We start from the raw sequence: 23,686 nt of genomic DNA, 5'->3' as shown, positions 1-23,686 counted from the left end.
TCATGTCAAACAGTATAGATCTAAAGGATTGCTAGTCTATAGAAAGTACCCAGATAACTATAGCTCCCTTGAACAAAATGCAGCCTCTAACTTTGTATATGTTACTGTAAAAGCCCAAGAAGAGGTGGCAAGAATACATAGAAGAAATGTACAAAACAGATCTTCACAACCCAGATAATCATGATGGTGTGATCACTCACCTAGAGCCAGACATCCCAGAGGGAGAAGTCACGTGGGCCTTGGGAAGCATCACTGTGAACAAAGCTAGTGGAGGTGATGGAATTCCAGTTGAGCTATTTCAAATCCTGAAAGATGATGCTGTGAAAGTGCTGCACTCAACATGCCAGCAAATTTGGAAAACTCAGCAGTGGCCACAGGACTGGGAAAGGTCAGTTTTCATTCCAATCCCAAAAAAAGGCAATGCCAAAGAATGCTCAAACTACCGCACAATTGCACTCATCTCACACGCTAGTAAAGTGATGCTTAAAATTCTCCAAGCCAGGCTTCAGCAATATGTGAACCGTGAACTTCCAGATGTTCAAGTTGGTTTTAGAAAAGGCAGAGGAACCAGAGATCAAATTGCCAACATCTGCTGGACCATGGAAAAAGCAAGAGAGTTCCAGAAAAACATCTATTTCTGCTTTATTGACTACACCAAAGCCTTTGACTGTGTGGATCTAAGTAAACTGTGGAGAATTCTGAAAGAGATGGGAATACCAGAACACCTGATCTGCCTCTTGAGAAACCTGTATGCAGGTCAGGAAGCAACAGTTAGAACTGAACATGGAACAACAGACTGGTTCCAAGTAGGAAAAGGAGTATGTCAAGGCGGTATATTGTCACCCTGCTTATTTAACTTATATGCAGGATAAATCATGAGAAACGCTGGGCTGGAAGAAGCACAAGCTGGAATCAAGATTGCCGGGAGAAATATCAATAACCTCAGATATGCAGATGACACCACCCTTATGGCAGAAAGTGAAGAAGAACTACAGAGCCTCTTGATGAAAGGGAAAGAGGAGAGTGAAAAAAGTTGGCTTAAAGCTCAACATTCAGAAAACTAAGATCATGGCATCTGGTCCCATCACTTCATGGCAGATAGATGGGGAAGCAGTGGAAACAGTGGCTGACTTAATTTTTCTGGGCTTCAAAATCACTGCAGATGGTGATTATGCATCACTGCAGCCATGAAATTAAAAGATGCTTACTATTTGAAAGGAAAGTTATGACTAACCTAGACAGCATATTAGAAAGCAAAAACATTACTTTGTCAACAAAGGTCCGTCGAGTCAAGGCTATGGTTTTTCCAGTAGTCATGTATGGATGTGAGAGTTGGACTATAAAGAAAGCTGAGCGCCGAAGAATTGATGCTTTTGAACTGTGGTGTTGGAGAAGACTCTTGAGAGTCCCCTGGATTGCAAGGAGATCCAACTAGTCCATCTTAAAGGAAATCAGTCCTGGGTGTTCACTGGAAGAACTGATGTTGAAGCTGAAACTCCAATACTTTGGCCTTCTGATGTGAAGAGCTGACTCATTGGGAAAAGACCCTGATGCTGGGAAAGATTGAGTGCAGGAGGAGAAGGGGACGATAGAGGATGAGATGGTTGGATGGCATCACCAACTCAATGGACATGGGTTTGGGTGGACTCCGGGAGTTGGTGATGGACAGGGAGGCCTGGTGTGCTGTGGTTCATGGAGTCGCAATGAGTCGGACATGAGTGAACATCTGAACTGAACTGAAAAGCCCAAGAACACTTCATTATAGAAAAATCATGAGTCAGTGGGGCTTTATAGTGCCATTTTTGAAGATTGTTGAATAATACTTAACTTGCATATTAGCTAACTATGCAGAACTGATACTAATTTAAGCATTTTACATTGACAACTGTACTAAAGGATGTCTTTCTGAAATAAAAATATTCAGATTCCACTCATTTTGTTGTTAAGACTTTTATATTCCCAACTACACCAGAAAAGAATAACAATGGTGTGCCAATCTTATTACACTTTGGGGGTACAATAACTCTCTGAGATAAACTGTAAATTATAGTTGAGAGAAGATAGCTGGGTAAGCTAGAAAAACAGCTGCAAAACATACCAACATGGAGCTAAGAGTGGTGAGATGCTGTGAGTTGGCAGCTAAAGGTATTCCAGGGAAAGAACAGGAGAAGGTGCAGTGAATACTGATGATAACAGAAACCAGACATCTGTGGGGCTGTCCTACCCCAGAGTATGCTAATCAGTACTGTCTATACACCCAAATGTGATTTGAAAAAATGACTCTTCATGCTTTGAAGTTTTGCATAAAACTAAATATTTAGCAAGCTTACATTCACAGCTATTTCTAGAGTCCAAAGAACAATTAATTTTGCAAATGTCCAAGGTGTCCTAGAGCTGTTATCACATCTTCTATTTCCTGACAAGGATCACGGTCATAGACAGCTACTCTATTACCAGTTACCTCCTGGCTGATGGAAACAGGCTGGGAAAATCCCTTTGTGTTAGAAACCTGAGTCCCTTCAATGTAGGCTCATGCAAAATTCTAGGACAGAGCTGACAAGCCAAATATATCTCTGAGACAGGACTACCTATAATCAGGGTTCTAACAGAAATGTAAAGAAAATGAGTTGGAGATTTTGGCAAGCTGTAAATACTTAATCTGGGGCTTCCCAGGTGGTTCAGTGGTAACGAATCCACCTACCAATGCAGGAGACTCAGGTTTGATCCCTGGGTCAGGAAGATCCCCTGGAGAAAGAAATGGCAACCCAGTCTAGTATTCTAGGCTGGAAAAACCCCATGGACAGAGGAGCCTGGCGGGCTACAGTCCATGGGGTCCAAGAGTCAGACATGCCTGAGTGACTAAACAACAACAACAGTGTCTATTTAGTTCTCTGGGTAAAACGTTCAATTAAAAAAAGTGTTCAATATAAGAAAGTTACTACTCCACATTTCAAGCCAATAGTAGTGCTTCCTGAGACAATTATAGAAACTGGATCAATTCAAAGTTGATTTTCTCCTCAGAGAGAAATTATTTACATCAGTATCATTTCCATTGTATATTGACAAGGTCTCACTTTAGTTTGCATTGCATTCCTTTGTAAACACCTATGTTTTCTTCATAGGTTCTGCTTTGACCCATTTATCTTATGGTAGTTTCCAATATTTAAGAAGGTAAAGAAAACCATGTATCAGAAGTTAAAATCCTATCCTGGTAGAAGTGGGCATAAGACATGTTCTTTAAGAACATGCCATCTCTGAAATAAGGTTGCATGTAGAAAATGTCAGTTAAAGACGTATGGAGACACGTGTTCTTACCTATGGTGTGGCTCTGAAATGCAGAATCTGCAACTGTCTCTTCTTCATTCTGTTGCAGGTGTTCATTTGCCTCTCTTATCTGCAGAAACAAGGAAATACTGTGAGTTCTTACATGTTACATTAAATTGATTTTGTAATCTTCAGAATATTGGTGTATTCTATAACAAACGTGGGTATGTATGCGTCTGAGTATATGTACATATATACAGATATATTTTCTTCACTTCATTTTACCGTACTCTATTGCTTGGCTTTATTACAAGTTTTAATTATAAGAGCATATTTTCAGAAATATAACACCAGCTCTTACAGAGTATTTGATTCCGCAAAGATTTTTGAGATAACAGCTTTAGGGTTTTTTTTTTTTTTTAAATACTTAAAAAAGTCAGTAACACAGAGCTGTTAGGAAAAATTAAAGTCTAAGGAAGCATAATTCTTCCAGGGACAGTGACTATCCCACAAGTTATTTTAATGAGAATAAAGAAATACACTTAGATCTTTTGACCTTTTCCTAGAATATAACTCTAAGAAAATGTTATTTTGTTGTTGCTCTTTCCAGAATGAAATGTGAGTTGACTATGATGCGTGCTCAGTGAACTAGGATGGTGACACATTTATTTAGATTTTTTCCAGGTCAAAAACATCCTCCTTGTATTTCAGCTGGGATATTCAGAGGAGTACCAAATGGAACTTGAGCAAGAATCTAATAAAATCACAGTATTTCACAAATGAGAATTTTGAAATCCAGTGACTTTCTTTAAAGATACCATAAATGCCAACACTGAAACTTAAAACTCATATCCCGTACTTCCCAGTCTAGTAGCAGCAGTAATAAAAACAGCCAACGCTTAACTCCTACGCATCAGGAGCTGTTTAAGCGCCTCACACCTATGCTCTCACATCCCTCACAATGCTAAGAGGTTAAGCGCTATTGTTAGCTCCATTCTGGAGATAAGGGCCCTGAAGAAATAGAAAAGATAAGCAGTTGTCCAGGTGGTGAAACCCGGATTCAAACACAGCAAATCTGGTCTCAGATTTGTGTTCATTTGGTGAAATTTTGTTATTCTCAAATCTCCACTGAACACTGTCAGTGTAGACTTGGCCAAAAGGTCAAGATAGCTGTGGTCCTTGGCAGAACGATCCTGAATATCTCTTTGAAAGTGCATTCCAGCCACCCAGTGATAGTAATGCGAACTGTGTGATGAATGCAGTGGGGGTACACTAGAGGTTGTCAGTGAATTTGTTCAGGGGTTCGAGTTGAAGGCTGAGAAACCATTATTTTATACTTACAATATAGAAAGTTATATACTTGTAAACTGACCTTGAGCTAGACTTAGATTTCCACTTTTTACCCTCTTTTCATAATTAATGGAATAAGACCAATTATTTACATTTCATGACTATGGTTCCAATAACAAAAGTAACTGGTGCATGATCCATACATACTAACAGCTAGAAGATGGCACACTCAAGGGGGTTAGTCAATGGCTATCTGGACCCTCACAAGAAGCGTGTACTAAGGGCTGAGTATCCAGAGGCCAGGCTTCATCTCTTTCTCTCCCCATCAACTGTCTGCAGTTGGCACTGTTCTGTTAGCACATCCGGAGGAAGGGAGTTAGGGAATAAGGGAAGAAGAGCACGATCAACCAGCTCTGTTTCTAGTAGTTACGGAAAGCAGAGAGGAACATCTCTGTGAGCATCATCAAGATGATGTTACTTATTTGCCTTCCAAAGTTCACCTAGCTCAGTGACCTCTTGTAATGAGGCTGCCAAGAAACCCAAAAGGAGGGAGATCCAAACACCTTCGTTTCCATTAAGAATTCAACAGGAACTTTCTATCCTCATTTATAGAAATATCAAGGAAGTCTATTTATATTTTCATCCCATTCCAACACTTATGACAGGATGCTCCATATTCTCCCACACCTGTTATGTAAAACAGTATTTCCTTTGGGCTTTTCTAAACCAACTGATTTTAAACTTGAATGGGGTGCTGCAAGGTGGGCGAACCAACATCTCCATCAGTCTGTGAAATACTGAACAAAAGAATCCAACAATTAGAATAAAGTTACCATCTTGGGAGATAAAGCAACAGAGGCTTAGAGAGGGTTGGTGATCTCTTTAAGGTTATAAAAGAATTTCAGCTTTAAGAATGGGCACTCTTGACCCCTATTCATCACTGTAATTTAAATTTTTCAGAGTGTACCATATGGTCACACTCACCCTTTCCAGACCTTCCCAAGAACTACTGTATCTTTCTTAGCGTCTAGCAATTAGGTAGGCAGTATTCCAAATACACAAAAACCATATTTTCATTTAAGAGTAGCAAAAAAATTTTCTGTGTGTGTGTAAGTGCCCCGTTTCTCTTCCCAATGTCTTCTGTGGAACTTCACTACCACCTCTGTTCAAGTATCATATTTAAGAAGAAAAATAAAACCATCTTGAGGTCCTACCTGTTAGCTCCTGTCAGAACTTTTCTAGGGAATTAAGTGCTTAACAGCAAATGCTAAATGTGGCCTCTTGGGTATTTATCAGAGGACCTGGGCTTGTAGACAGGCCCCTAGTCCTTCAGCTCCTCTGGGCTAATGATCCATGAGGAGCAGATGACCCATGAGGGGAAATTTTGAATTGGAAGGGGATGGATGAAGAATCAACAAAGGAATGGAATATAGGGTAGTGTCTTAGAATGGCACACTTGTCAGCTCTAATTATCCATACAAATAGATTTCAATGCAAAGTGGTGAGTAATTAAAAAAACCCATTTGCCTATGGAAATGAGGGGCATAATTTATTTTGGCAGCAGATTCCCCTTGCTAATTATATTTTTCATAGGCTGAAATTAAAATTAATTTTCACTCTTGATCACACAGGGGCTGGATGTTGGCAAAAGGTTGGGGAACTTCCAGGGGGCAAAGGGCTGCCAGCTTAAGAAGAAGAATTTGTCAAAGTGAATTCTTCACGTGGCCAAGCACTTCACAGATGGGAATGGTCACAAAACCAAAAGGTTTGATTCAGCAAACAATGGTGTTTAGAGATTTAGAATTTCTTCAGCCATTGCTCCACCAGAAACAGATACAAATCAGCATCAGTAATGTCCCACTTGGTAAGAAGTATTAATGGCAAGTGATTCATGGACAACAAGTGTGGGCTTTTTTCTTTTGGCCACACTTATGGGGCATGCAGGATCTCAGTTTCCCAACCAGGGAGAGAATCCATACCCCCTGCATTGGAAGCACCAAGTCTTAGCCACTGGACCAGCAGGGAAGTCCCAAATGTGGGCTAATTTGGTTTCAGTTTGCTGTCAGTACTCTGGGCATCTTCTAATGGTGCGTGTACCTTCAACTCTTGCCCATCTTTTGAGCTCTGCTGTTGTAGTCAAGAGCTTACTAAATACCAGTTTCTAAAAAAAAATAGCAGTTTCTAACAAGTAACTACTAAATGTCACTGTGCCCATTATATTCTATTAACCTCTCCCATTAGAAGAGGCTGGGAGGAATGAGTTACATAATTCACTGCTGACAAATATCTCCATAATTGCAGAATAAAACCTAGTATTTGGGGACATCCTTCATTTAGAATTCTGTGTATGTTTCTTCTTTGAATCATCCTAACATGAATTGCTTTCCCAAAAAACAACATTCTGATGTTAAAGCTCACTGAAAAGGAAAAGAACATAATGAACCTCTGTGAGACGAGAAAAGAGATCTTTGGAGGGAAAACTCCTGGAAGGCATTACCTTTAGAAAAGTCAGTCATTTAGAACGCTTTGCAGGAAGAGGGTAAAACAGGCATGCTTCTTATTAGCATCCAAATAGTATTTAGAACAGAAGTGTTCAATTAAAGATGTTGAAATTATAAAATTTTGCAGAACTTAAAAAGATGATAACAATTTGTGTAATTATTATACATTTTACACTACTTCATCACCACAACTTTAATGGGATTGAATTTGATACTTTATTATTAGCATATGTGATTTTTTTTCAGCCTATATGACACTAGGTGAAGAGAATACTCATAATTTAAATTAAAATACCCATATTAAAATAGCCTTCTCTTACCAGGTATATGATCTTGTTAATTTTGTTAGTGATTTTTATTTTGTCCAGTGACAGTTAAATAGGATCTGTTCCTTTGAGACTTCTCATTTCAGAAAATTATCTAAATTCATAGAAAGGAAGGATCTACAACCTATAGAAAGGAGAGTGCATTTATTTCTGACTTATTTACTTAATACTGATGCAATCTTTTCTGGGGATGCTTTTTTCCCCCTCTTATAATGATTTTGCATAATTTAAGTAAAAATACAAAGTAATATGGCCCTTGTCAAAATTACACAAAAATTAGAGCTAAGTGGGCTGTAAATCATGGCACAAATGGGGACATAAGCCTTTAATTAAGGCTCTGAAAACAGAAAAAAATTTAATTCGGTAAAGTGTTAATGGGATTTTTACACATATTTTAGAAAGCATCTAGCAATCTTGAAAATGGATATGCAGTCACCAATGAATTAAGTAGACGTGTGCTACATACAGGGACTTGTTATATTACAGAAATAACTTTTCAATTTTATTATCATAGATTAAAATAAAGGCGTCCCAGGTGGAGCAGTGGTAAAGAACCTGCTGGCCAATGTGGATTGGCAGCACAAGATACTCAGGTTTGATCCCTGGGTCAAGAAGATCCTCTGGAGAAGGAAATGGCAAGCCACTCCAGTATTCTTGCCTGGAAAATATCATGGCTAGAGGAGCCTTGTGGGCTAACATCCATGGGGTTGCAAAGAGTCATTTACAACTGAGCGACTGAACATACAGACACAGATTAAAATAATGAAAAAGCCTTAGGGCTCTCATGACTACAAATAGTCTTAGTTTGTAAAGGGCAAGGATGATGGTACATTATGGCATAAAAAAATTTTTTTTTGACTGCATCTCACATTGTTCAGAATCTTAATTCCTGACCAGGGATTGAACCCATACCCTCAGCAGTGGAAGTACAGAGTCCTAACCACTGGAACTCCAGGGGAGTTCTTGGTATGATGTTTGCAGAGTGATTTTATTCAGGGAAAAAGTATGCTATGTAATGCATTATGTGCAGCTATTGTGTTCACCCAAAATAACTACTGTGAGAAGAAATTTTTATAACACACTTGCAACACAAGAAGCAGATAGCAAATTTACCTTGAGCCCTAGTAAAGGAAAATTCCCTTAAACTCTTGATTTTAAAAGGTTAATGAAAAAAAAAATAAAAAAAAATAAAAGGTTAATGAGCATTCACATCAGTGTGCTCTGGTATTAGAATGTACCTTATTTTGCATCTAATTTCCTTTCTATATAGGCTGATAACATATAATGAATTTCACTGCTATTCTTTTAATAGTCCCAAAAGGGATTATGGCCATTGTCCTTTCTGGAATTAGTACTTTTAGTCCAATCCATGTTGATGATCACAGAGATGAAAAAAATTGCATTTTACATCTGAAAAAATGACTAGTGTGTCAACTATCTAGGTTAATAATATTTCTCTATATTGAAAGCTTCCCAGCATGAGTTAATTTCCTCTTGCAGCTAACTAGAAAATTATCCTTTGAGACCCAGGTTCAATCCCTGGGTCGAGAAGATCCCCTGAAGAAGGGAATGGCCACCCACTCCAGTATTCTTGCCTGAAAAATTCCACAGACAGAGGAACCTGGAGGACTACAGTCCATGGGGTCGTAAAGAATCAGACATGACTAACTGACTAACAACTGATGGATTATGTATACTTGGAGTGGTTGCTCTCCAAGAACAATGAGTGTTTCTTGCAGATATTCTGGGAAGATGAAATGAAACTGGTTACTACATTGTAAAAGACTGCAAATGAGAGAAGAAAAGCAAGGCAAATTACTTTCGCATTAGGAAGTAATAGGTAAGTAAAAATGAAATTGTAAAAGCTAAACAGAGTTTTGTGTTTTTTTTTTTTCCCTTTTTGGTATTTTTGTACAGTGACGATATACCCCAAGCTGTCAGAACCATCTTAAATGGGGCATAGTTAAACTGAGTGCCTCTGATAAGGGGCTCTGCCAGGCTATCAAAGTTTTAGATCAGCTGGATTGAATTTCCAGCATATTGCACATTTCCACACGTTCATTCTCTTTCTTCCTTTCAGTGACACTACAAGGGCAGCCTTAGATACACTTATAATTTGAGATTTTATAATGCAAGGGAAATCTACGTTTTCAAGAAAGGGTGATCTCATGGAAGCCAAGAGCAAGAATAAGGAGAAAGAAAAAAAAAAACTTTTGCAAAGAACATAGCCTGCATACGATTTCAGAGTCTGAAAAACAACAAAAAAAAGACCTTATAGCTTTTAAGAGTAAAGAGCTGTTTGAAAAAAAAAAAGCATTTAAGTGTACATTTGTTTCAAATTAAAGTGAAACTTTAAGGAACCCTAGAGTTTAATTATTATTAACTAATAATTAATAATAATGCCAATCATGATTACTACTAAAATCTCCTCTATCCTTGAACCACTCCAGAAAAACATGACTAATTCCTTCATTTTTCAGGTTTTCCTGAAAAAGGAAAGAAAAAGGGTAGTACATAGTATATTTTATAATCTTTTATTATGAGTACACAAATATTTGGGAACGGTAATTCTGAAAAGAGATTTTTGTTTTGTTTGAGTTAAAGTTTACATAAAGAAACAATGAATATCACAAGATCAATGATACAAGAACAGAAAGACTGTAAGGAGAGGAAGTTCAATTTAAGATAATTTTAAAACAAAAATATGTGAAACTAGCATATCCTGGGAAACCACCTTTTATTCATTTTTTAAAAGGAAATTACCCCTGATTCTGAACCTCATAATTAAAAAACAAAGTGATAGGGAGTCAAGTTCCAAAAATGATACCTTGAAACTTAACTCCTTCTATCTTAGGTAGGATTAATCAGTATATACTACTTGAGGAAAAAAGGGGAATTGCTTAAATCAAACCATCAAAATAGCCAATATTCTCTTAAATTGTTTTGCATTTTTATTTTTTCTAATCATTTTCATTCCCTTCTGCATTGCTGGAAATGATGGAACTAATCACCATAATGAATTCCCAGCACAAAGGTACAACGTGAAGGTGAACACCCACAGCATCACTGCCTGCACTGTGGTCACACCAAGGTTCTGAAAAGCGAGCTACAGAAGCAGCAGCTCTCCTACAAAAGAAGAGCTACGAAAGGCGGAGGGAGCTGGGACCCTTCCAATCCAGCTGCCGTCACTCAGTAACAGTGTCTTCATGACTTCTCTCCTCTTTGGCTTTAACTTTCCCTTTCCTGGTCATCTCTTGCCTGTATTTTCATCAGTAAAAAGTAGACAGAACCCAACTAGCCCATATAGGGACCTAACACTTCATAACCAGGATGGGGAAGTACTTACCAGGGAGCCTTTTGGTATTTCCATATCTGCTTTGGTTTTGATGTTTTTCTTGTTGTTTCCTTGAGTGCTGAGAGAGCCGCTGGTGAGACAGGAGCGCTGGGAGCTGCCCTTTAACACACTTCTACAGGAGACATTATTTGATCCACTTTCTGTCTGTTGAGCTGCTTTCTTATCAACTCTGCAGGTGGAAAGTGATTCCTCTGATCAATTACATTGCTCTTCTTCAATCCCTCTACTTATCCCAATCCTTTCATGTTTAAAGGAACCTCCATATATCTCTTTATCTTTAAACCTTTGAGTGATAAGTGTGTCTCACTGGCCTTGGTCAAATCTGCATCTGCTATTCCAGCAGTGTGTCAATTTGGATTTGATAAAACAATAATTTGTTTTTATTTTTCATGATTGCTTGTGAGATGAGGTGGGGCATAAAATAAAAACCTGTGAGGAGGGATTGCTAAATATATTTCTTTTTTTCTCCACTTTAATTCATTTTATATTGGTGTATCGCTGATTAACAATGTTGTCATATTTTCAGGTGCATAGCAGAGCAATTCAGATATACATATACACGTGGCACCCTGGATGAGAGTGGAGATTGGGGGAGAATGGCTAAATATATTTCTGGCTTAAGATCAGCAGAATATGTAATTATCTCTGGAAAGTTTTAAGTATAAGTTTGCTTGGTACAATAAGTGAGATCAGCATCCTTTAAAATGTATGTGTAATTTTCTTCCATTTCATGCCATGTGGATCCATTCATGATTTCTAGTGTAGGTTGAATTTCTATCAACCTTGATAAAAATTTACCGTTCTTTAATTTCAGAGACCATTGGTTTGGTTAACAGAGTAACATGGACTAAATTATCATTTTATTGCTAACTTTTATTCCATTGTTTAAATTCTGGCTAATGCATAAAAGATTGCTATGATGCCTTCCTGCTTGTATGAAAAACATGCTTGACTGGTATTCAATATGCAGGAGACAAAAAGCGCTCCTGGGCGGGGGGTGGGGTGGGGTCCAGCACTGCTCTACACACTGCCGCGCTCTCACTCTCTTTGCCAATACACTACCTGTTCAGAAGTTCTGTCATAAAGGTATCTTTCGCTGAACATGGAACAGGGCTGGGTCTATTTCTTGATTCAAACTTCACTTGGTCATAAATGTCTGGCAGTGTTTTCAGGTTATTTCTGTTTTGCAAACCACTGTCTGGACCCTCTGCCAACTCGATGTCCCTGTGAAGTTCATCTTCCATCTCACACTGTAGCTCAGGCTTCTTTTTCTCTTTCTTTCTCTCTGATTTCAGCTGTTTGTTTCCAAACCCTAAACCTTTTGCATCTTTCTTTTCTGCTTTGGTTTTGGAGACATCCATCTTCCTGCTACTGAGAGCCGGGAGTCTGCTCCTCCGAAAACCGAACCAGCTGGCAAAAGAAGGCCCCGGCTTCGGCTTCACTTCCACAGAGGTGGACTTTGTTTGCACTTGGCCCTTTTCCACATTTTCCTGAATGCACAACATGACCTTTTCTTCAATTGTGGGTGAGAGGGGGGCTTCTGGGCTTACGACACCGGCCCTGGTTGCAGAAGCGTCTGGATACCTTCCAGAAGTTTCTAGCTTGGAGGTCCTGCTTGCTGTGAAATTACTGGGATGTGGTGTTCTCCCCAGACTCTGTGGGCCTCCTGAGCTATCTGCTGGGGTGAGTGGGCACCTGCAGTGGTCACTGCCTGGCCCCTCAGGTACAGTCGCCCTGGGGCCTTCTCCCTGGGCGTAGGCCTGCTGCTCTTCTGTTCCAGCTGGGGTGAGGGGCTCTTCGGATTTTGGAGGGATCCTCAAAGGCAACTTGCTTGGGCTCCCGTGCTGGCTGCTGGAGCTGCCTGTGCTCCCCAAGGAACCCTGCCTAGGGGAAGAATGTCCCAGGGGCCGCCCAGAGCTGGGGAGCCCATCAGACACAGGGCCAGACGCAGTCTTGCTGGGGGAGCCTTCGGTGGAGGAGCTCTGCCGGGTAAGGGAATTGCCTCTCTCAGCGGTGTTGGTAATAATCTGAGTCCGGACTTTGCCCAGCCCTTCTGTGGGGGGCGTGGGGGGCTTTTCCCCTGAGTGAGCACTGAAACTCTGGCTGCGGGCTTTGGCTCCATTCATGCCTAGAGCTGGTTTCAGGTGTGGTTTGCTGGAGGACAGGGATCTTTTCACAGACCTGTTTTCTACTCCATCTTTTCTATCAGCCCCAGGCATGCTATTTTCCAGCGACTCTGGCATTGCTCTTTCCAGGGGAAGCCCTTCGGCCAAACTCTCCTGCGCCGGTAAACCCACTGGAGAAGCATTTCTTTCCCCTCCTGTGGCCTCAAGGCTGGCTGGATTTCTGGAGGCCCCTGGCTTAGCCTTGCTCACAGCCACGGAGGTTTTCGAGGCTTCATTTAGACTGTCTTTTTCATGTTTCCCTGGCACTGTGGAACTTTTCCTGAGCAACTGGGGAGACTTCATGAAAACTTTGAGCCCAACTGGGAGGCGAGTTTTCAGTCCTCTCTCATGAAGGTTCTGACACCCATGCATGGGGTTATGGCTTTTGGAGGATGATGATGATAAGGGACTGTTAACCTGAGATGATGGTGACTCATTTACCCCTAAGAAGGAAGGCGTGGAGGATGCAGAGACATTGCCATTCAACTGTTCTTTTCTCCCTGGAGGTATACCTTTGGAGGACGGTATTTCCAGTGGCTCACGGGGGGAAGCACAGTTCTTGGGAGTCTGTAACCCTGTGTGGTTCTGTGTGGTCCCACGTGCTTGGTGAGGTGGGGCTCTGGGGGTATTTCTCTTTGAAGAGACTTTTGGGGGCTCCGGGACCATCACAGCAAATGAGCTGGAGGGGCTGTGAGCAGGGCATCTCATCAGGATTGCTGTTTCTGCTGAGGGTGGTGAGGGAGTGAAGACAGGCTTTTTGAAGGCCACAGATGGTTTCTTCCCCTGCACATCTGTCAGGGTCTGGTTAAAATAAATAGCAGGAGCAGAGGATCCTTTCAGAGGGGGCGATTTCAATACCACTCTTGCTGTCTCGTTGGGCACCCTGCTTTCGGATTTGGCAGATGAAGGTGGCGGCAAAAAGTCATAACTGGGCCTGATGAGTAGGGAGACCGACCTGCCTGGAGGGGGTGGTGGGGAGGGTGATTTCACCCCAGGCTCTGGCCCTGGGTCACAGTGTTTATCCCTCGTGGGGGGCTCTCCATCGTCACTCCGCTCAGTGGGGGGCCTGGACAGCAACTGTGATGCTAGAATCTGACTCTTGGAGCTCTGGATCCAATCCCTTCTGCTGGACATCTTGGAGCCGTGAGGAAGCTGGGTGGGGGGTTTTGGAATGTGTGAATCTGGCTGCAAGTCAAAAAGGGGAGCTGGACCTTCAGTCTTTTTGAACTGTGAGAGTTTCCCTGGAGCTGGTGATTTCTCAAGAGTCACTGGGCCAGTTGAGGGCATCACAAGGGAGGCTTCAGGCTCCCTTACTTTTGATTTCTGAGGTGAAGGCTTGCCTCTGGTAGGTATTTTTGTCAGACTTTTCTTCTGACAGATGCCTGTGCCCACAGATGACCTAGAATGACTCTGGCATGATGTGACATGTGTCGGTTTGGCCCGTCTTTGAGTATTTTGCGTCACTGTCCTGGGGTGGAAAGACACAGCAGGTGCCATGGCTGTATCATCTACCTCACCCTGTGGAATGTTTCTTTCAGTCTCCTCTTCAGACCTCTTTAAAAAAGGGTAGTCTCTAGCCGCAGCCCCTGGCTGTAAATGAGCAATTCCCTGAGGTGAAAGTTCAGCATGTTCCATCTGGGGCCCAGCAGGGGCCTGACGGATGGAAATCTCCTTTCTGGTCACAGTAACAAGGCCAGTCTGGTGAGAGCTGAGCTCAATGGGCTCGCCGTCTTCTGCATCAAATATCACAGTAATACATTCTTCCGAGGAAGTCCGTTTTACAACCCTCTGCTGCTTAATGAAACTGAACGTCTTTGGCCTGCTCTCTAAATGGACGGGTGCTTGGTTTTCTTCCTCCTCAGGAGACCCACGTGAAGACTTTTCAAACCCCGTGAGGATGTCCAGGCTCTCCATGGACCGGTCGGTGTCCGCGGCTGCAGACGCATCTGAGGGGCTTTTCTCATCACTGCTCTCGATGTGCAGCTCATCCAGGGTCTCCGCGTCATCGGCCTCTGAGGGCTGGAGACTGAGCGCCTGGCAGCCCTGGCTGGGTGAGACCTTCTCTCTCTGTACCCGAGGCCCCTGCACGCCTGGGCACAGCTTCTGCTCCAAGGGACAGTTGCTGGCACAGCCGGTCAGCTTCTCAGGCCTCTCCCTGGAGTAGACTGAGGAAGTGACCTCTGAACAGTGTTTGCCATTCAGCTCCCAGCCAAAGAGGCTGTCAGAGACACTGTGGGTTAATTTACAACTGTGTAGCCTGCAGCCCTGGTTTGGAACCACTTGGACCGAGGCTAAGGAGGAAGCGTCCTCATCAGCCTCGTCGTGAGAATCCATGTCATAAACAAACGCCTTGTGGGGATCCGTGCAGGGGCTCCCTGTGTCTGTGGGTTTGCAGGGTGGATATTCCTTCAGGCTGCTACTTTTAATTCCTGGAGAATAGATTCCTTCATTGGAGTTCATGCAATCTTTATAACCCCATTTGGTTATCACTGATGGGGGTTCAAGTAACACTTTGCGCTTCTGGAGCTTTCTTAGTCCTTCCAAAATGTGGCTTTCCTTGATGCGAGTCGGAGGTAGTTCATCTGTAGGACTAGCAAAGCCACTCGGGAGCGAAGAGTCGATACTTAACCTTTTGTCCCAATTTTGTGATGACTGCTGGGAATAAAAGAGGAGATATTAGACATGATTGAGCCCTGTGGATCACCAGTTTATAGAAGGAAAAGGCCATCATTAAACTTAGTTCATCCTAGTGGTTGATAAATATTCACATATAAATGTATTTATTCATTAGTTAATGCAAACTAGTTTATTATGTAGCAAAACTCTACTTTGCCAGCTCCTGAATTAAGGGGTGCATGATATAGATACGTACAAGATAAGGACCCTGCCTTCAAGGAGCAGGTGACCCAGGAGGAGTTGGGCTCAAGTACTGTAAGTCAAGGGAGCAAATGAGACATAGAAAACTAGTAGGTACTCCAGAGTTTCAGAGGAGGGAGACCACATATGTATTTGAAAAACCACAAAAAGCATCTAAGAGAGATCCTTTCTTTTCTTCTCCTTCCTTCTTCCCTTCCTTCCTTTGATTTATAACAACTTAGTCCTAGAAAGATGGATAAGTTTGCCTTAGTTGAAAAGTAGAGGAGGACTTCCCTGGTGGTGCAGTGGATAGCAATCTGCCTCCCAAGGCAAGGGACACAGGTTCGATCCCTGGTTCGGGAAGATCCCCCATGCTGTGGAGCAGCTGAGCCCGTGTGCTGCAACCACTGAAGGCTTTGCACCTAGGGCCTGTGCTCTGCAACAAGAGAAGCACCACAGTGAGAAGCTGGTGTGCCACAGTGCAGACCCAGAACAGCCAAAAATAATACATAAATTTTTAAAACTAAATTTTTTTTCAACCAGAGGAAATGATTTCCAGGTAGAAGAAATGGATGGCAAAGACCTTAATTGGAAAAGCATGCTTTGGGACACGTAGGGAATAATCAGAAGGCTCACTGTGCAGCGTTTATGGGAGGTGAAGAGGGTAAGAGGAAAAGTGAGTTGGTCCAGGCCTTATAGTCCCTTCCATTCTAACAACTGAAAGCTAGAATGTCATGTGGCCTCAAGACTTTATTTTGATAGGCAGTGAATATCTGTGAAATATTTATACACATAGAGCAGCTGGCCATTTGCTGTTAGAACCCATAGCAGTGATTGACCTACTAACTTTGAAAGGTCAATTTCCTGTTCTTCATATTTCTCCAAATACCAGTGTTAGTTCTGGAGAAGTGACCAAGAAATGACATAGAAAAAACATGGCATTCTCCTCAGACATTCACATTTATCAAAACACTGCTAACAAGAAACAGAAAGGCAGAGGAGGAAACTCATGCTGACCGAGCTTCTGCTGTGTACCAGCCACTGACCCAGTGCTTTGACTTAATTTTCAGAACAAGACCATGAAGCAGACAATATCAGTCCTATTTTAAGAGGAAGGAAACTGAGATTTAGCAAAATCTGTCCTTTGGAGATCATACAGTCAAGGAAGAGCTAGCGCAAGAGTTTCAACTCTGGTTTCCTGGGCACTTTCTATGACTCAGTTCTGAAGTGGCTGCATGGGGATCTGAACCAGGCTGTCTGGCTCTAAAGACTGCACATTAATCTTGAAGTGATACTGCTAGAGTCAGGCTTAGCCTCTGTTCTCCCCTCTGTATTAGTCAAAGTCATAATAGAGACCACAGGTTACTCCAACAGCCCTCTTCTGAATGAAAGTTGCAGAGTTTAATCACAAACGAGCACTCAGGGAAATTAGGAGGCTCAGAACTAATGACTTTTTTTTTAAAGGCTGTATAATTAATGCTGAAGAATGTCTATGAATGAATCTGATACATGTTCTCAGTACCAATCTTGGCTAAGAGTTACAGCTCCCGTTGGCCTCCCCACTAGCTGTCCTGCTATCCTGGGACCCTGAACGCTCACGCATATGCTCATAAGCGGACGTCAACTCAATGTCACAAACTTACTTTGGAATTTCAGATTTTTACTAAGCCGTGAGCATTTGCTTGCATTTGCTTACACTGAAGACTTTTTTTTGTTTGTTTTCATAAAACTGACCTTTGCTATCAACATGTCTTATTTTTTTTTCTATTTGTTATATGTATATTTAATTTGAAGTCAAATTATATATTCTGTTTGGAAAATTCTCCAGGGTCAGAAGTTGCTGTGGAGAGATCTATTTTGATGATGCTTTCCTTCCCCCCTCCTTCTCCTCCTCTTCTGTGCTGTTAAAAACTTCTTTGGAAAGCAGAAAAAAAATCCCTTTAGTGGGTATTATAGACTGACCAGTGAGTAGACTGCCACAGCTTGGGTTTCTAAGAATTTCCATGATTCTGATGTCACATTCACAATAAAGAAGAGAAGCCAGATAGAAGTACTCCATCACAGCTTGAAAGGGGCAGATTTGTTCAAGCCATAGAAGATGCGCTCTGCGTCAGCCCACCCACTTCCTTCCTGCCCCTCAGCCTGCCCACGCTCTGATATGATTCATCCCCAGGGCCAGCAGCTGCAAAGCTCCCAGGGCCCAGGCTCCCCACCCTGTGAGATTAGCCACATTCCTCAATCTGTTTTGCACAGAAGGTTATGGTACTCAATAACTTGGGAAAAGCTGGAGACAATCCTGAAACCTGAGAAAGAGAAGCACAGATCTCCTGTTGGGGAGGTGGTGGGGTAGAGCTCCTCATTCTTTGCAGGAAAGTCAGAAAAGAGTTGCTCTAGAAGGAGGGTAGTGGCTGAATGATGCTGCTGCTAAGGTAGGAGCCTGGGTTTAATGTCCAAAGTTCTTTTCTATTCCTTGAATAGATAACTGTTTCACACATTCTTTTTTTGTTCTTGTTTTATTAAAGGACATTCTTGGTCTTACGGGAACAAATCCAGCCAAACACCTGGGACGCTTCCAAGTTTTAGACTAATTCAAGGTCTAGCAGAATAGTTGAGGTTCTGGAGCCAACTGCTCAGTTCTACTTACTGGCTATGAGACATTGAAATAGATGTGTAATTTCTCAGGACCTCAGGTTATTTCTCTGTGAAAGGGGGGAAATAAGAAAACCTAAGTAATAAGTTATGACGATCATTAAACGAGCTAGTGCTTATGAAGTGCTAACAAAGCTGACACATGGTAATTACTCAGTAACTGGAGCCATTTTCCTCCATGAAGGGCAGGTTAGTGCACTTCATGAAGGTTTCATTTCTGCCTTTCTGTTTCCACACAAAACAATATTAAAAATAAAATACTTATAAACTACCAAAGAGCCAATGGTCATATACTTATTATTATATAAGCTAATATTCATGTTCAAATTTATATTGTATGAGTTTATTATGCCAATTAATACTAAATGAGTACTAGGTACATGGTATGAACTTAAGTTTCTTAAATAATGCCATTTAAAATGTTTTAATAGGACTGGGTCAGTTTGCTGGGTCCCTGAGAATGAAGACTTTTCTCTGGGGAATGTGACAGGCAGGCTGGTACTCCATGGCCATTGTGAGTTGGGACACTGTTAAATTTCCAAATGATGTCTACCGGGGTATTTAAGAAGTGTCTTAAGAACCTTATTCCTCCTCTTTCAGGGAAGAGATGTCTCCAAAAGATCAAGGTTTGTTCTAACTGGAAAAATTTTAGCCAAAAGAAAAAAAAAAAAGAAGAAAGGCTGAGAGGGAGAGAGGAATAGCTATGAATGAAAAGTGCTGAGTGAGGGGCCCTGAGAGCCAGCAATATTCAGAGATAGAGGGAACATCCTCCCGACCATCTCCCCAGTCTGCTAAAAGCCAGGTCCCTAGCAGTCATTACTCAGAACTCCGAACATCTTGAAAGAACAGTTTTGATAACACCCCAGGCTCTGCACTTTGCATTGTTAAGTCTGAGTCCAAGGGAATAAACTCTAAATCCAAGCTTGAAATATTTTTCTCAGTTCTTGTTCGGAGTATGACAAATGTCCTCCCTCACTTGAATTTTCTGACAGTTATAGAAGTTCCCTGGCTTTTTACACTTCTGACATTATAAACTAAATTTATACAGATGATAGAAAACTGACTTCCAAATATTCAGATTCAGGGCTTCCACATTCCTGTACTCTTTACTTTTCTTTTTCTTTTAAATTAGTTTTTATTGGAGTATAGTTGCTTTACAAGGTTCTGCTAGTTTTCAGGTATACAGCAATGTGAATGTTATATTATACATATATCCACTTTTTTTTAGATTCTTTTCCCATATAGGCCATTATAGAGTATGAGTAGAATTTCCTGTGCTATAGAGTAAGTTATCATTAGTTGTCTATTTTATACATAATACCAATATTGTATGTATGTCAATGCCAATCTTGTTTTCTTTAATATAAGGAAACTGTGAAAACAGCTATTCCAGATTCTTGACTTACACCGGTGTGCAAAGATGTTTATTCAAATCATGAAGAAATCTGTCATGTGAGCCCACTTAGCAGATGCAAGTCATTCCAGTCACAGGAGTTATTTAACAATCTGGTAAAGAAACTCCTGGCATCAATGTGGAGACTTTCACTGAAGCTATGGTGCTTGAAATCTACCATAGCATTTTCTCTCTCTACTGTACCTCCTTCAATTTATAGCCAATTAGAGTTTTATGAGGCTATTGCATTGAATAGAGGAGGTCAATATATTACATTGCTATTTTTGAGCAGTAAATTTCCACAAAGCTAATGAGACTTCCAAAACTTTTGGTCATTTATTCTGAGAGAATGCACCTCTCTCCCTATTCTCCAGAAGAAAACCTTCTCTTTGAGCTTTCATAGGATGCTCAGTCTGGGATGACTTGGCCTCATTCAGCCTCATTTGCACTGGACATCGACAAGTCTCTCTGAGCATCACAGTGATAGAGAATGTCTATAAAACTAATTGAAAATGTCTGAGTCAGTCCAAAGCATGGTCAGTTCCATTAGGCCAGGGCTCCAGTTCCAAGTTGATATAAATCTGTGAACTCTGTGGGTTCCACCAAAGCACAGAAGGAAAATGTCTTTCTCTCCCAAACTCCCTCCCATAATGTCCCCATCATCTGAGATCAAGTCATCATTCCACTCCTCTCTGGTGTGTGACTTCTAGCAAGGAACTTAACCTTCTAGAGCCAATCTCTCCTTCTGGGTAATGGGGAAGAGAATATCTCCCTCTATGGTTTTGTGAGGTGTAAAAGAACCAGGACTCAGCAAATGGTAGTTTCCTTCTTGGCCTCCCTCCCACCTTCCGCCTTCCTACCAGAAGAGGCTTATTTTCCGGTTCCCTCTGATGCTGCGCTGCCCCTGAAGGAGCCTTACCCTTTTCCTTAGGTTCTTTCCATCACGCCACGTGTAGGAGGAGCCGCTGGAGTACTCGCTGCAAGTGCTGGAGAGAGACAGCTCACTGCTGCTGTAGCTGCTTCGAGGGCAGAGGTGACCAGAGACGGCAATGCCCATGCCAGGGCATTTCAAAGCAGGGGTTCCTGCTTTTGTGTTCAGCTGGCAGCCCTGAAAAAGCAGGACAGCTCTGAGCTAGGACTCTGCTTAGGGGAGAAGAAATACCAACTCAACATCATAACAAGGGAGGAATGAATATAGTACTGCGGTTAGAGACAGACTTTGGGGTCGACAGACTTGGGGCTTGACTCTTGACTCTGCTTCAGGCTAACATGTGTGGGAAATTATTTAATCTCTTAGAGCTACATCTCCTTTTCAAAAAGTGGAAAAAAAAAAGTGATAACGCTGCCTACCATACAGGGTCACTGCAAGGACCAAGTGAGGTTCTAGATGAGATGCATGCAGCACAAGATCCAGCTTAGAAGCAGGTGCTCAATTATTATGAGCTGCCATCAGCATTAGGCAGAAGTGTGACAACAGCAGTTTCCCATTTTATCTAGTCACACTGGTTAAAGGATCACATCAATATCAAGGCATGAATCTAATGAGACAAAAGGAAGAAGACAGCAACTTCTTTGGCTTAAGAGTTCAAGGGCATGAGCCCTGGACTGGAAGCCTAGCAACCTGGCTCTCAGGCTATACATGCCAGCAGATATGAGATAGAGAGCAAAGAAAGCATTTAACTTCTGTGGATCTTAACGTCTTCCTGTGTAGGGTGGGCCAGTTCTACCAGATTACTCCTATGATCCCTATGGCTCTGATAACATCATTTTAAGTCTGGGATCAAGTGCCCAGGAAATTATGTACTATAGTGAAACCCAAATGAAGGAGTCATGAAGCTCTGCTATACAGATTCCAGGACTTTTCAGATCAGATCAGTTGGATGTTCAAATGATAAACAGTTTTACATCAAACAGATCTGGGCCCCACACAGAAGGATCCACGCAGTTAAAATTCTAGTGGGTCTGCACAAGGCACAGGTGGCAAAGCCATAAACATCCCAGCACATCTCGACAGCCACATTACAGGCCCCTAATGTAACAGATGAAGCTCCACTAACTGGATGGGCTAAATTAATTTAGCATCCCGATCACAGGAATGGAATCTCTCCATTACCGTCTCATTCCTGTCCCCTATCTAGAAAAGCTTTGTCTCAGAAACTCATGGGTGGGGGAACCATCTGTCTTCGTGTCACTGGCAGAATGGCAAAGCCTCTTACTTATGCAGTTTATTGACACTTTATGGGAGCCTTTAGTACCTGAGTACTTATCACTGTTCTCCAAATGCAATTCCAACTGACGATGACTAAACACCAGTGTGGGGAAGGAAGGTGGTGCTGTTCTGGGAGCCTTTGTGGTCAATAGGAAACCCCTGCATCAGTACAGAGGGCACGTTTAACCTGCTCTCTAATCAATATCCATAATGCTTAATAATGTTAGATTTTCAATATCAGGCATCTTCCTTGCTATTGATACTTCATTTTGGCTGCCTAATAATCTCTTAAAGTGGTCTGAAAATGCCAAGGAATTTTACTACTCTATTTTCCCCCCTGAAATTTGGCTCTAAATATCACTGAAAGGAGAAAGTTGTCTTAAAATCCAGCTTTCAGCAATATCTATTGATTTATGATCTTGTTTATTGCCAGATGCAATTTAGTTAAAGGGAGTTCATGTTTATGTCTCCACAGCTGCCCTCCGCACATGGCCCCAGTGTCGGAGCACAGGCTGAAGGTTTCAGCCACATCTGGAACATGCCAGAAACAGACCTTCAGAAACAGCACATCACCATCCACTTCTACCTGTGTGCTTTCTTTCTTCTCCATCCCATTCTCTGATATTTTGTTACTTGAGTCAGTAGGGTGGTGCTTTTTATTTTGACCTCTCCTTTGAGGCTTTCTCAAGGGCTCAAGCAGTAAAGGATCTATCTGCCAATGTAGGAGATGGAGGAGATGGAGATTCGATCTCTGAGTTGGGAAGATCCCCTGGAGGAGGAAATGGCAACCCAATCCAGTATTCTTGCCTGGAGAATCCCATGGGCAGAGGAGTTTGGCGGGCTACAGTTCATGGGGTCATAGTGAGTTAGACGTAACTGAGCAAGTGACTGCAGTGAGCATGCACCTCTCTTCTGACGGTTGTGTCTACCATTCAGGGAAATATTACGTCTGTGTCTTTTGAGGCCGTCAGATCTAAACTTCTCCAGCAGCCTTTTTCACACACTGCACAGGTGTTAGTCACTGTTCACATTCTACTTTTCTCCACAGTACTGAAGCTCATATGTGATTTCCCTCCGTCTTTCCAACCTTTACCTTCTCACCTCACCCATCACAATTATACCTATTTTTATAACTCAATTCCCAGGGCTCTTTTTAACACATAGGCTTCTCTGCCCTGTTATCCATCATGTGTGCATCTCTGATAGATGCTGGATTAAGAGGACAGGAAACTAGAACACAGAAGATGTGCTAGAAGAGAAAAGCATTGTTGTCTCTCCCCTGACCTTGAACCTGAGATGCCCTGACATGACAGAGGCTACTGTGAGGAAGTGGGGAAGGCCCATCAATGTCATGTGGAGGCAGGCAGGGCTGGGGTAGTTATATACAAAAGTGTCCTTACGCCAGGCTTTTCATACTTTAATATTCACATGAGTCATCCCAGACCTTGTTAAATATAGATTTGATTTAGCAATTCTGAGGAGGGGTCAGAGATGTAGTATTTTAAGAAATTCCCAGATGCTTTGAGGCATGCTGTCCAGAGCCTGTGCTTTGAGTAGAAAGCCCCCAGCCTGGGAAGAGCTTTGAGAGAGGATAAGCTCTCATGTGAATTATTGGTAGCAAGCTGTGTTTCTCAGTCTGACCTGGGCTGTGCTGAGCAGGATGAAGGCAGGGGTCTGA

General features: G+C 42.0%; 1 protein-coding gene across 3 annotated transcripts in view; it reads right to left on the bottom strand.

Moving 5' to 3' along the window:
• Positions 1 to 23,686, bottom strand: part of NCKAP5 (NCK associated protein 5) — a 1,015,164-nt gene that overhangs the window by 121,300 nt on the left and 870,178 nt on the right. For 2 of the 3 annotated variants that reach the window (XM_043894066.1, XM_043894067.1), the window contains 4 exons: positions 20,719 to 20,907; positions 11,799 to 15,556; positions 10,728 to 10,905; positions 3,316 to 3,394 (listed from right to left, as the gene is read on the bottom strand). In XM_043894066.1, coding sequence (XP_043750001.1) covers positions 3,316 to 3,394; positions 10,728 to 10,905; positions 11,799 to 15,556; positions 20,719 to 20,907 — 4,204 coding nt within the window. The remainder of the gene's footprint in view (positions 1 to 3,315; positions 3,395 to 10,727; positions 10,906 to 11,798; positions 15,557 to 20,718; positions 20,908 to 23,686) is intronic. The other variant, XM_043894065.1, reaches the window with a different exon arrangement.

This window comes from Cervus elaphus, chromosome 33, assembly GCF_910594005.1.
Source record: "Cervus elaphus chromosome 33, mCerEla1.1, whole genome shotgun sequence".
Lineage (NCBI taxonomy): Eukaryota > Metazoa > Chordata > Mammalia > Artiodactyla > Cervidae > Cervus > Cervus elaphus.
Note: the sequence above shows the minus strand (reverse complement) of the source record. Positions and strands in the feature narration are given on the sequence as shown.